The 14098-nt window shown below is 39.9% G+C and overlaps 1 protein-coding gene across 5 annotated transcripts in view; it reads left to right on the forward strand.

Annotated features, from left to right (window-relative positions):
- tafa1b (TAFA chemokine like family member 1b) overlaps positions 1 to 14098 on the forward strand; it is a 125547-nt gene that overhangs the window by 92811 nt on the left and 18638 nt on the right. For all 5 annotated transcript variants that reach the window (XM_082532690.1, XM_082532693.1, XM_082532689.1 and 2 more), the window contains exon 3: positions 8424 to 8564. In XM_082532690.1, the coding sequence (XP_082388816.1) occupies positions 8424 to 8564 (141 nt within the window). The remainder of the gene's footprint in view (positions 1 to 8423; positions 8565 to 14098) is intronic.

The following is a 14098-nucleotide window of genomic DNA, read 5'->3' on the forward strand; positions in this document are numbered from 1 at the left end:
ATAGCTGTCAGTTACCCAGAAGCACCAGTGAGCAACAACAACAACAAGCTAAGGAAAATGAAAGAACTGCAAGAAAATTGTGGTTGATGCAACACCTGCCTGACAAAACAAAATAGGGGCTCTGGCACGCAAGCTGAAGCAGCAAGTGTGCGCTGATTAAGTTGTTATGATGAGTCCTTGAGAAGCTTAAGGGACTGCTGTGTCCCTTCACTGGGCCATATGTTATTACTTAATAACTGTAGCAGCAAGAAAAGCAGTGCAAGAGAGAGATCAAGAGAGCTTGAGAAAGAGGAGGTGACAGAAATGCTTTGCTGATGGTGAGCCAGTGATTACTGCTCTTTGCCGCTGCATAGATTACAGTTGTCGAACTGCAGCTGAGCAAAGGTGTAGTGTAAAGAGGGTTTTTTTTTTCCATCTGGTGCTGACATTGTTACAAGTACCTTAATTTTTCTGTCAAAAAATTTCTAATTCAGTGTGATCAAAAGGCTGTCAGTTGCCAGCTTTCTTTGTCACTCTGAATATAGAAAGCAGCTGTCACTTCCTGTGAACTTGAAGCCTTTAGGTGTTGCAAAATAAGCTGTCATGCTGCTGTGACCTTGAGAATATGCACAGCAAGACAGTGATCCATCTATCTACTCTATGGGTTTAAAGCAGCCAAAATTTCGGCTCCTTTTTAAGCCTTGGTATTGGACAGATGTTTTTAAACTATATCAATATATTTTCAATACATTTATGGTCACATAGTTTGATACTGCACTACATTTCTTTCTTAAAGCCCTTGTTTACATGCAACTCGTGTCTCGCATCTCACTCGACGTCTGACCTGGCACAGGGAAACGCGATAGAGGTCCACACTGCCAAAAAACATGGTTAATAAAATGAAAATAGTTTAATTACTTTAAAATTGTTCACACTTTTAAAGGTCAGATAGTGTGCAACAAAACCATGTTATTTGTAAAGAACAGCAGAAACACATACCATCCATAAATGAAAGCACTTCAAATGTTTTTCACCGATTATGTCAACAATGCCATAAAGTACAGTGTGTTAAATTTTGTTGACAGCCTTTAGTGCTTTTGTTGCTTATAAACACTCAACAATATATATATATATATATATATATATATATATATATATATATATATATATATATAAATATAAATAATAGTGAGATATACAGATATATATTTATTGTCTAGCTTGTAAGCTACATAGAAATCTGTTCATTTAGAGAAAAAAACAAAAAACAAAACACAACCCTGCTGTGATCTGTAAATCTGGGGTTTCATGTTTACATGTCATACTTTAATGTTGGTGTTTCCAGTGATAATCTCCAAAAAACACATGCCTGTAATTATAAAAGAGACATTTAAGAGGCATAGGACTCTAGATCTATTGATCTCTGTGGTCAGTAATCTAAGGTCCCAGCTGTAATACACATTGTACCCTACCAGATTCACATCCTGGCTGTCGATCTAAATTCACTCCTCATTTAACCTCAAACTGTCGCGTTCATAGTAATTCATTTATATTTTAAATAAACAGTCACACAGTCCAAAGCCATGTAATTAGTGGGGTTAGGTTAATTGGTGATTCCAGATTGCCTGTAGCTGTGAGTGTGCATGGTTGTCTGTCTTTGTGTGTTAGCCCTGTGTCAGAGTGCCAACCCTGTCAAGGCTAGTGAAGCAGACTCAGGCGCAGACCACAAGCTCCTTCAAACAAGAGTGAATTTATTTACAGTGCTCTTCACAGTGAAATATATATATACAAAGGGTGTTTGGGGAAAGGGGGCCAGGGTTCCAGGGTCCGGGAGTGAAAGGGGCAGAAGTTCAGGGAGGGAAGATTTCCACACGGCTTCCTTAAACGCAAACAGCTCCTCTGCTCTCCACCACCACTCTGGCTCACGCTCAGTCACAGTGCACAGAGAACGGGTCCAGGGGGGAATCTACACACATACAGATAAACAGTTAGTCTCCAGGTTCAGGCGTCCTCACGACTTAAACTTTGCAGATTGCAGGACGCCTGACGCTGATGGCTCAACGATCCAGCAGCGAGTAGAGCAGGTCCGCCATCTTAAGTAGCCCTCTAATTCATAATCAGCGGCAGTGCTGATCATCCCCAGGTGCGTGGGCCAGGGGCGGGAGCCCACACTGAGCTCCGCCCCGGCAGGAGAAAGAGAGAGCGGGAGAGAGCGAGAGAGAAAGAGATAGCAGAGGCGAGAGAGGGAGAATAAACAAACAAGGCGTCTGACTGATGTCAGCTGGCGAGGTGCGGGGACCATGACAAACCCCTCCAGGGTGGATCCGGCCTCTTGCCCTTTGGTAGCTGGGATAGGCTCCAGCCCCCCCGTGACCCTGACATAGGCCATGAATGAACACATTGAATGAATGAAAGAATGAATTGCCATCCGTTAAGCTATGTTTCTGTCATATTTAAATACTTTTTAAAAACATAGATGTTAATAATGGCTGTATGTGTGATGATGTTTGCTCAGTTTCATTCATACTGGCCCACCAGATATATACACATCCATACGCTGCGATCATTATAGTAAGGTAAATGTTGTCTGTGTTAGGTGCCATTTTTTTAGTGTAATCTTTTCCACCTCTGTCAGGCACACACAGGGTGGATGGAAAAGAAGACTTGCTAATTGAATGATAATGAATTCTTGTTCCTATTGTCTCTGTTTCTTGTCATATTTGAGTTTTAGTTTCTGTTTTTGTTTTATCCCGTTCAAAATTAATATTTAGTTCCCTCTGCGTTTCACTTTGCCTTTCCATTGCACATTCTTTCATTGTGAATATTTATTTTCATCTTTCATGTCTACTTGTGTCAGTTATTATTTGTTCATTTTCTGTTTTACTGTGACAGTTTTTAGCGTGAGCTATGAGTCAATTTGATCCTGCCTCCAGCGTCCTGCCTTTGGGTCCACACCTCTGCGCCCTCCACAACTAGACTTGGCTTTATAAGTGCATTAACCTTTCATGTAAAAACCTGATGAGTGCAATTTTCGACACCACCTGTTCAAAAAGCTTAGACATGTGGACATTTTCAGCTGCTTGTAACCCTGTGTTGTACATGCCACATAACAGACTGTTACAAACACCCCCAAACGAAAGCTGCCTGTATGGACCCAACTAGCTAATGTTACAGTTGCTGCTGTGGAAAACAACATTTAGTATATTTTGTGCCCTGAATTAAAAATGACATGTATTTAGTTTGAAAGAAGAGAGTAAGAATATGAATAAAGAACAGAATAGGGAGCACTGAAAAGACAAAAATATGATTTGGCTGATTTGCATCGATATCCTGACTTTGGGAAGACACCGTTTCACTGCTGCAAACTCGGCACCTGAATGGTCCACAAACCTAGAGGAAAGTTTGTTTTTCCTTTTTTAATGTTTCCCTGTCTTAAAGATTGTTGCATCTCACATATGGCTTTGAGTTCCCACCAAAATGGACAAAAAAACTCTACTTGGTAGAAAAATACCTAGATTTATACCATTAAATAATTTATTACCATTCAGCCTAAGATAACAAAATGTGATTGATTTATATGTCTTTTTTGGCTTATATCAGACAGCCATGCGCCCTCTAAACCATCTGTTTTTAGAAGAGAGTACCCATCCTTAAAGTCTTTTCTCTTCTGAAATTGAACATGAAATATAACTAATAAAGTACAACTTATAATCCCCAATTATTAATTCGTCCATCAGGGAAATAATTACAATATCTCATAACAGACGATATGAGATAGTAAAAATTATTTCCTCCAGCAGTAAGCTTGAGGTCTTCATCTGTGACAGGAGTAATTTTATGCTGTTTGACAGATGATGCAACCCACAGTCCATTTCTGCAGAAAGTAAACAGGGAGTCAGTTTTGACCGGTTTTTACTTGTGGATTATTTCTGGCACTGTAACATTACACAAGCATTAGAAACTCAGGTTAAACCAGACTAATGAAAAGGTTTAGGCTTGATTAACACTAAACACCATACTCCAATATAGTCTTAAAGACATTAGTTATTTTAGAAGCATTAAGGCTGCTCATGACTTATAACACAGAATACACAGTAGGAGTCAATCTCTAAACTATAGCTTCTCGCTGAAAAGAATATCTGATGTACTAACTTGGTGCATTCATACTGTATATCTGTAAAAAGTTATTTTATAGTTAAGTTCAGAGTGGTTTCCACAAACATAAACTTTGATAACCAGAGGAAATATCTGATATGATCTATGCCTTCTTATCTTGCACTCTCATTCCTACTTCTCATATATATCTCTACTTTTTACAGCCTTCCTTCATTAACACCTCCTAATTGGCCATTGGGCTAAGCTGAAAACAATGAAGCATTGATTTCCTTAAGCACAATCACCTCATCCACTCATTTAATGACTGCTGTCACTGTAGGCTGCCGAGAGAAAAATGACCGGTCAATGGTCCCATCGATACCCTTCACCTTCCTTCACCAAAGGCTAGAGTGCACCGTCACCCACTCCATCTTTGCAGTTTGTTTTAACCCCTTTAGTTGCCTGACAGGCTCCAAGCACTGCATCCATCACAACCACAGTCTTAAGCTGTTCTGATCCCACATTGCACCAGAACACACACTGATTACTACTGTGCACGTGAGCAGAATAAATCTGTTATGAAATACCACACAATATATGCATTGAGACACAAACCACCAAATTTATGTGACGATAATAGATGGTCGTTAACCTCACTCTGAGCTCTTAGTTACCTGAATGGCAATATGGCTTGTCCAAATGGCCATTTGTTGTCTAAGTGGCACTAGTGACTGGCCCAGAAGAGTAATGAAGCTGCTCTTTCCTCCACATACCAGATGCTTCATCGCGATCATGCTGCTGGGAATCGCACCAAAACATGCTTGTGTGCATGTTAGGGATGTTTGTTCAGTCTGTTCTCTTAGAAATGAATATGGTAAAGATAAAACACTAAATGTCTTATGTTCTTTCACAGGTCTAAAACACACAGCCATATTCCACCAACATCAGTTGTTTTCATTTTGTTTTTGTCTGCTTTCCTTTTTGTTTTGCTTTGCTTTGTCAATCAAATGCCTTCGCTGTATTGCTGGTAATTTTGTCAGTCATACTATATTTTATGTACCGCATTAAGAAAAAATCAAAGTAATGCACTGTCCTTCCAGACAACAATTACTTTTTAATTTATTTTACTGAAGGTGCAAAACAACTGTGAGAGCCAAAAGCCTGTTATATACTACACTATGGATTTCTATTACAAGCAATTGATAATGCTCAGATTTTTATCTGAGTTAACATATCTTCAAAATTCATCAACTAATTAATTGGGCAAAAGTTTCTAATGCATCCTCCCCTCATGGTGAAACAGCTGTCAAGATGATTCTTTCCAACATCTGTCCAGGGCTGGACTTTTCTAAACAATCCCAAAGACAAAATGTAAAAATATGATCATACAGCACTTCCTCATTGGTCATTCAAAACCAAGTATGTATGTTTATAGCTGACTTGCATGGGTATGACAGTTTAAAGTCTACAAAGACAGCTTACAACATTTAGATTGGCACTCTGCAACAGTTCACGTCCAGCTGTTTTTTTTTAATCTATGACCAGAATTGCTGGTTCATTGGCACTCTGTCTGTTTAGTCAGCTAAATAGTAACCATATTCAATTCAATTCAATTTTATTTGTATAGCGCCAAATCACAACAACAGTCGCCTCAAGGTGCTTTTCAGGACATTCAGGGTCACCTGGTCCAGCCCTAACTATATGCTTTAGCAAAAAGGAAAGTTTTAAGCCTAATCTTAAAAGTAGAGATAGTGTCTGTCTCCCGAATCCAAACGGGAAGCTGGTTCCACAGAAGAGGGGCCTGAAAACTGAAGGCTCTCCCTCCCATTCTACTTTTAAATACTCTATAACTATATATACATTCCATTTGTATAAAAGCTGCCTTCATGATCTCATTATGCGACTTAATCTCTGCTGCTGCTGACTTCCTAAGCTGAACTGTAACTTGTACAAAAGCAAAGTTCAACATCAACAGGATGTCTTTCATTTGGCTTCACTTGGCAGTTGGGATAAGCAGACACAAAAAGGTGGTTATCAGATTGAATTTTACAGATTAAAATTGTTATTCCATTCTGCATAATAGGCCTACAGATTTAGTTCTTATTCTTTCAGCTGCAGTGATGTTGAACAGCCTGAGAGAAAGTAAAGACTAAATAATCTATAAAAACAGAATTCAAGGGTAGGATCTACGTGCAAATTTAAATTAAGGACGAAAAGTAAAAATACTTCTGTTTTAGGATCATACATTAAGTCAACATGAAAAAAACCTTTCACACATGCACAGGGAATAGAGTTCCTGCTAATAATCTGTATTTATTACTGATCCTCATCAGGGAAGACAAAAACTGTAGATCCTTTAGACCTTCTTGCTAGGATTGATCTTCCGGGAATGATGATGCCGTTGTTTTCTAAAGAACTGTTTAGTCCTTAGGTTGGGATTTTGGACCTGTTAATCCCTAATCTGTGCTGGAGCAGAGCACAAGTTACCATGGCGATGTAAAGTAAACCAGCTACATGATACTGAAAACCCAGAGTTAATCCTAACATTACCTCACCTTGTTTGTTTGTTTGTTTTGTATTGGTTTGGTTTTTTTGGGCGGGGGTTGAGTTACACCCTTCCATGATTAAATGAAACTGTATTACCATTTGGGATAAGTGGTCCATTTTCTTACCTAACAGAATCACAAAGTGGAGAAACAATGAATTTTAACTCTACTTCCACTGAACAACTAAGTCCAGCGACACAGATCAAGATCATTCTCATCACATTCAAATAACAGATGCAAATATGTTAGGGTTTACTTTGGTAGTACCTTGTCAGAGGTTTTCCATTGGAAGTCTGGTAGCGCTAACCTGCAGATCATGTATCGTATTATTGGTGTGGGGATTCAGGCCAATTCAATATTCTATGATGCAACATTAAATCCTCTCTTGTCTAGCGATCTGCTTTGACTTAAAAGTAAGTCCGCAGGTCAGGAAACTCTCGCTAAAATATTCAACAAGGCAACACATTGTGAGGATTGGGGTTTTAGCAGACTCGAGGGATTGTTCTCCTCACTTTTATAGTCTGTGTTCTGCTTCCTCCTGCCTAGAAATATCAAGACAACAAGCACGGAGAGAGTGACATTAATTCTGCACGACAGCGCGGTCCAGCAGGATTGCAAATGTTTGCCTTTTAATCCAGATCTCATCGGCCTTTGGTCTGGCCGAGGCAGACATTGATGGGAATGGGAGAAGAAAACTGTTGCCAAACTTGTCTAGGCTGCTGGGAACTCAGTTCTGTAATTCATGACCCGAGCCATTTCAAACATTTGCACAACCAGCCCGGCCAGAGACACGCACACACCGGTGATTGTCATGCCAGCAGAAGCAAGTGCATCGTCTGAGCACAGCAGGATGTCCTCTTTAAAAAGCCATATCGCCACAAAAATAATGCACAGACAAGATTAAACGTGGCATTTGGTTGTCTCCCTCTCTTTCTGCACTCTATCTGTTCTATTCTGGATATTGGAGACAATAAGTTAAACTCTCCTCTCCTCTCCCCTTGTCCTGGGATGAGCTCCAGTTTAATTGCTGGACGCTGGTGTCTGTTGTGGTGCCTGTCAAAAGAAGATAAAGAGTTTTTCCTGGGGCGTAAGGAAAAGGGAGAGCAGTGATAGAGGGCCTCTCTCCTGCAGCTCTGCTGGCTGCATTAGCCCCACGCTTTATAATTGTGTGAAGGGGGCACTTTCAGTGGCTCTCTCATTACTCACCGGTATGCCAAGTCCCTGGTATCCAGACACACCTTGTCCTCTAGCTTTCTCTTTCTGTCTGTCTCACTCATTTTAGGATGTCCCTCAGCTCCATCACCCCCTCACCCTCCCTATTGTTATTTTGGCCTACTATTGCTATATGTGCTTATCACCTTCGCTTTCCACAGACATACCCCTTTGTCAGACTGGGACCTATTGTTCAGCAGTTGTCACGACTGATGTCACCTATACTTTGGAGTTATTGCTTTAGTGTACTATTGCTTATTGTATTGGCATCAGAGTCAATCATGTGCTGATTGGTATGAAGTGAGAACAGTCAGCACCAAGTAAGAGGCAATTAGATGGCGTTATTGAGATGCCTTGAGGGCTAATTTGCTTCATATACTTATGGTAGAAGTACCCAGTGATTGTATTGCAGCTCCCTATACAGGATGTCCATCTTTTATCTGCGTTGTTGTTGCTCGTTTGTGATTTCAAGTTCAAACTGCAGTGAGTTAAGGACACTTATTACATGGTTGCTTCAGATAGTTTACTGTTAAACGTTTCTTATTAACATCTCACATTTACTGACAGGGTGTCTTTTCAATCTCTCTCCAGAGGGTGGTACGTGCGAGGTGATTGCTGCCCACCGATGCTGTAACAAGAATCGTATCGAGGAGCGCTCTCAGACAGTCAAGTGCTCCTGTTTACCGGGGAAAGTGGCCGGAACGACACGCAACAAACCCTCCTGTGTGGATGGTGAGAACATCTAACGTGTTTTAAACTTATCTATAAATGCTCCTCTGAGAGACAGTCCTTGTCCGTCTGATACCTGTTCTAGCAGATATACTACTACCTGCGCTCTCCCAGTATAAATGACATCCAGAGACAGTACAGAGAGCATGTGTCCTACATGTGTGGCATTTCAGTCAGACAGCTCACGTTTGAAACGACTGCTTTCTTACAGGGGAAGATAACAAATATGATGCAAATAGAGAGTGAAGAGTAAACAAACCCCTTAGCCAACAGGTGGATGCTGGGGTTGAAAGAGCAGGATGCAATGCAGGGCAGGTGCAGCACTGACGCGTCAGAGGGAGCGACAGGAAAATTCTGGGGCTTGATTAGACTGCCAATTTGGGGGATTTGGCACGAAAAGAGTGAGGTTAATGTGCATGACATAGTGCAGCTCAGGTCGCCTGCCTCGCCTAGCTGACAGGATCTGCTTCATTTTGCAGCAACATATTTGTGGTACTCACATTATTCTCTGGTGAAGATTTTTTTGTTCAAAAAGTAAAAATGCCACAGTCAGTATCAGCCAAATTAGGAGATTAACAAATTTAGTTTGCAGAATTATATCACATTAAAAGTTACAAATTTCATATAAAAATTCAACTTTAGATATAAATCCACTACTTTATGCTAGACCACATAAGAGGAGGTGGATGACTGACTGATTAAAGTTCTGCATTTTTGCTGAAGTAAAAGGATAAATATACAGTTTCTACATATTTTTTTTTAATTGTGAGAACTTGCTATTATTACTTAAGAAAGCTTCTGTTACTGAACTTTACTTATACATACAAAAGTCGTTTCAAATGTGAGATTTACCATCTCAAGTCTGACTCAGGCTTTAATAAGCACTTCAGATGAAGGCATACAGTATATTCAAACACAATTTCTCCACTCTCAAATGACAAAACTAAGTTTAACTATTAAGAACCCAGTAGTGCAGTGCTGCTGGGCATCTGGACGATGATCCAGTTGGCCTGCAGAACTCCTAAATGGAGAGAAATTTGCAGATCGCATTGCCCAAGGCATCTCAGAAATGAATGACTAATAAACAGAAGTCAGGGAAGCTCCAGGCTAGTGCACTTGAATTACCTCAGTCGAGAAAAACAATCAGGCATCGGCAGCTCCATGGAGAGAAAAAGGGGGAAAAAGCTGACAGGAAATCACAAGTCTGCTGAGACAGAACTGTGATGCCCCTTAATTCAACGCAGCTCATTTGTGGCTCCTCAGTTTCGATCTTTTAACCTTCACCTTCATTTACGATCAAAGTCATGTGTCTGCCCTCCCACAAAGAAGTGACACCAAAAAAAAAAAAAAAAAAAAAAAAAAAAGAACTTGCTGACAACATTAGTACAGCACTCTATATTAGTCATGTTTTCTCACAGTATCTAGTTTATTAGTTAGCATGCATTTATATATTGTGTATTTATAATGAATAAGTCAGTACAAACTTTAGTAGTAATTATGTCTTAATAGAGCACCTGCATTATGTGCCACAACATACCTCAATGTTGCAAATCATGAATGCTAATGACTCATAAAACAACAAAATAATGAACAAATTGATTAATTAAAATTAAGAAACATATTCATTTATATTTATATATAAATAAACCCAAAGCAATCGTGACTAAAATAAAGTTTAAAAAGAGGACAAAAAACCATCTTGAATCTACAAGAAAAAGTATTGTAGATTCAAGATGGTTTCTTGTAAAAACACAATAAAAATAGAATATTGTATGAATTGTTTTTTTTTATGTAAAATGTTTCTCATTAAGAGTCTGTTTCTGTGTTAGGCCTTTTTGTGTTCCCATTTTATTTTTGTAGTCTTTTGTCTATTATGCTTTGTATTCAGCTTTACTTCCCTTGTCTTATCCCTGATTAAGTTTAGCTGTGCTAGCCTTGTGTTTCCATTTTACAATGATTGCTCTCAGTGTCTGGGATAATGTTTGTTCATTGTTGTGCTGCACTGCTGTCTTTAGTGTTTATTCTGCCAATTTGTTCCCAGATCCTTCCTTGTGTTTTCCCCATTATTTCTAGTGCTCTATACTGGACTGCCATTTATATAGAGCTTACTGACAACAGCCTATGTTACTCATGTTTTCTGCCTGTAACTAGTTTAATAGTTAGTACAAGTTTAATTATATTGTATTTTTTTGTATTTACATAGTTAAGATAGTTAATTTATTTAGTACAAACTTAAGCAGGAGTTACATCATAATAGAAAAGCTGCAATATTTGTCACATCATACCTTGACGGCCAATATTCTTTCCTTTTAAGATTCCTGAAATAACAAAAACAAATTGATAACATGAAATTAAGAAACATGTTCATTTATTACTTGCCAAAATAAAGTAATAAACAAGGTCCCTTTTTCTTGTCAATTCAAAAAAAAAAAAAAAAAAAAAAGAAGTGACACCAAAATATCTTCATTAAATTACAAAGGGGGGCCAGACAGGCATGGACAGTGGGCCTCACAAGATTAGTCAGCCACAGCTGAAACTCAGAAAGATCTTTGGATATGAAATGGAGCCACTCCTCTGCAGCATCTAGCAGACAAGGCAATCATTTTATATTAATGAAGATTCTTTCCCTTTTTTTCCTATCCAAGGCCAGCAGCGTACAATACCTGAAAACCTTAATGTCAGACTGAGACCTTTCGTTATCGGCAACTACAAATTACACCCTGGACATTAAGATAAAAAATGTTAGCTGAATGCAGTGTAAAATGTGAATACAACCTCAGGTTTTTGGGGGAGGTTTTTTGTAGTAGTTGTTTGTTTTTTTTACACCGAGATGAGGAAATCCAAAGAAGTTTTCCACCAAAGCTGGACAAAGATATAATTTTTGTATTTTTTAAAAAGTACAGACTGAGACACCGGGGTGAAGAAGAGGGGCTGGTGTAAACACTTCATGCTTCTGTGCTTCAAGCTCCCACAGTGAGAGAATCCTTGTTGTTAGTGTATTGATTAACAAGCACTTACAGAAGAGGTGGTGATAAAAAATGGAAATGACAAGTCACTGAGCTGCACTGCTACAATATTGAGCATCACTGCCCCTTTTGAGTGGTAGTGACCTGACCTTTTAATAATTTTAGTTCCTTTATCTTGCCTCGCCTCCCTACTTGGATAATTTTCACCTGCTTGAAAGTGAATCCGGCTCAGTGTTATTTATTTAACACCTACCAGGGAATAAGGCTGAAGGGCACGCAAAATAATTATGTGATTATTCATGAGAGCTCATTTGCAGTCAAAAGTGTCAGGTTCTGACAAACAAACACCATTAAATTGAGCTTTTTATTTCTTTTTCAAGTGTGACACTGGAAGGAGGAGGTCACTTCGTTCAAGGGTGTCGATTATCTGGAAAAGTTGCGTGTTTGTCAACTTGCCCCAGTGGGCTTCCAGTGCACTATGTGAGGGATTATAGACTTGTGGAGTCAGTGGCCTGTCCCTTCAGCATTGCACCAGCCTGGCCCAGATGGAGCTTTCTCCCCAGGTCCTCATGTTATTAATGTTCCATCCAGTTGAGGAACGATGTTGCTCATCTTGCCACCCCCTGGGGGACACCTGCTGTCACTGTACCATACACAGGTTATATATCCACCCAAAAAAAAAATCCAAAAAAACATAATAACATATAAAAAGAACGGCTAGTGTTCTGATATAAGTCAAAACCTTCAGAGGTCATTTAGTCTGGACACACATACAAAGCCCGGAGGAATGAACACTTCCTTATTTTTAGCCAAATTTGCAGAAACAGGCAGTCTCTCTGGCGCTCTGTATTATTGGTCATTAGCGTCAAACTCCAGCATCAAAGCCCACAGTGAAGATCAGTCCCATTGTCAAGTGTTTACTGACTTGTGGAGAGGGGCTACATGGGGTTATCTCAGTTGCTACTGGTAACCGTTGTGGCTGTTAATAATATATGGGGAAGTGAGGACAGCTTGCGTCACGCTCACTGGGGGTCTACTGTCAGATTATCCTCATAGTGGGAATTGATTATTAGTTTTGACAAGGAGAATTATGTCCCAGTTATGTCAGGGCCAACGAAGCTCCAAGTGAAGAACATCCCTTTTAACAAGTCAAACGCTCATATCTCTCCAGCCTCACCGGACCAATCACATGCACTCAGATTAGGAGCTCATCACTGCACCGCTGCCTTTATCCCCGTGTATGAGACAAGTAAGCCCTCAGCCGAAGCACCCGAGTACACACTTACATATGCGCCCATTTAATAAACACATGCATGCTGACGCCTAATTATGCATACGTGTGTATTGTCGTGTTGCTGCTGTAGCGGTACACTCATTCAGCGGGAGACGCACCCAGATGCCCGCTCGCTGCTGATCACTGGTGGGGAATGAACCCTTCTGTTTGGCTGCAGGCGTGTAGAGTCGAGCATAACAGGTTGTCATGGTACATTAGAGATACATCCTGGGGGGGACTACCTGAGGGAAGGGACAGTAAGTGCTGAAGTTTTTCTCTTTTTTTCACATACTTTGTGAATTGAATAAAATCTTTTTTTAGTAAACACAGTAGATTAACATGGGTACTTTGATACACTCTTAAATCAATAGCATCTTCTCACAAGCACGGCTGGTGTCAATATAAGCAGGAAGGTGGTTGTTTTCCAAACAAAGTACATCCTTGTTGGCAAAGATTGTCCTACAAAAAAATAGCCAACGAGGACTGACTACTACACGTGGTTGCATGGACAGCAAAGTCCAACCTGATGACACCCAAGAACAGCAAAGGCTTCCCGTTATAAAATCTCAGCTCCCACAGTTCAGGTCTCACTGCTTCACAGACCCCCTGCTACTGTAATTGTATGTGGTTGCCAAGACACGAACCTGCTGCAGATAGAGCTCGAGGGTATGGACAGAAGGAGCATATTAGAGTGTACTGTACAACAAAAACATCTTTCTCTTGCTATAACGCACACAAGGCAAGACTAACAAACACTTAAATCCTCCTGGGTCAAAAAAATATGTTTTTTCCGGGAGGGGGGAGTGAAGATAATGATTGCGAAGAACATTTTCTCCTACACTGTTGTCACATCCCACTGAGCTCTCACAGCACTGATGATGTGATTAGGCTCTAACCTGTAACCTGCAAGGAAAAGCATCTGACCCTGAGCTGAGGTTTAAAGGTCACTGTAGTTTTCTTCCTTCTCTAACCACTTCTCTCAGCTTTTTAAGCAACATGGCATCGCCTTCCTTGGTCTCACTATCAGAGTAACAAGTCCACAGCGAGCTGAGAGAAGGGACCCACAGCGAGATCTATGTCACCTGTGTGGGAGCAGCAGTCGAATTTTTACCCACATAAAGAAATGGAAATAAAAATATACACGTTCACTGACAGAACCACAGAGTTACACTTACTGCACATTTAAGTTAAGACACATGGAAATGAAATATTTAGATACTGCATTGCTTGTAAAATAGAGTACTGATAGTGAGTGGAAGTTATTAAATACTGTAATTTAATGCCAGTTATGTCATAAA

The sequence above is a fragment of the Aulonocara stuartgranti genome (genome assembly GCF_965226115.1).
Source record: "Aulonocara stuartgranti genome assembly, chromosome: 5".
Lineage (NCBI taxonomy): Eukaryota > Metazoa > Chordata > Actinopteri > Cichliformes > Cichlidae > Aulonocara > Aulonocara stuartgranti.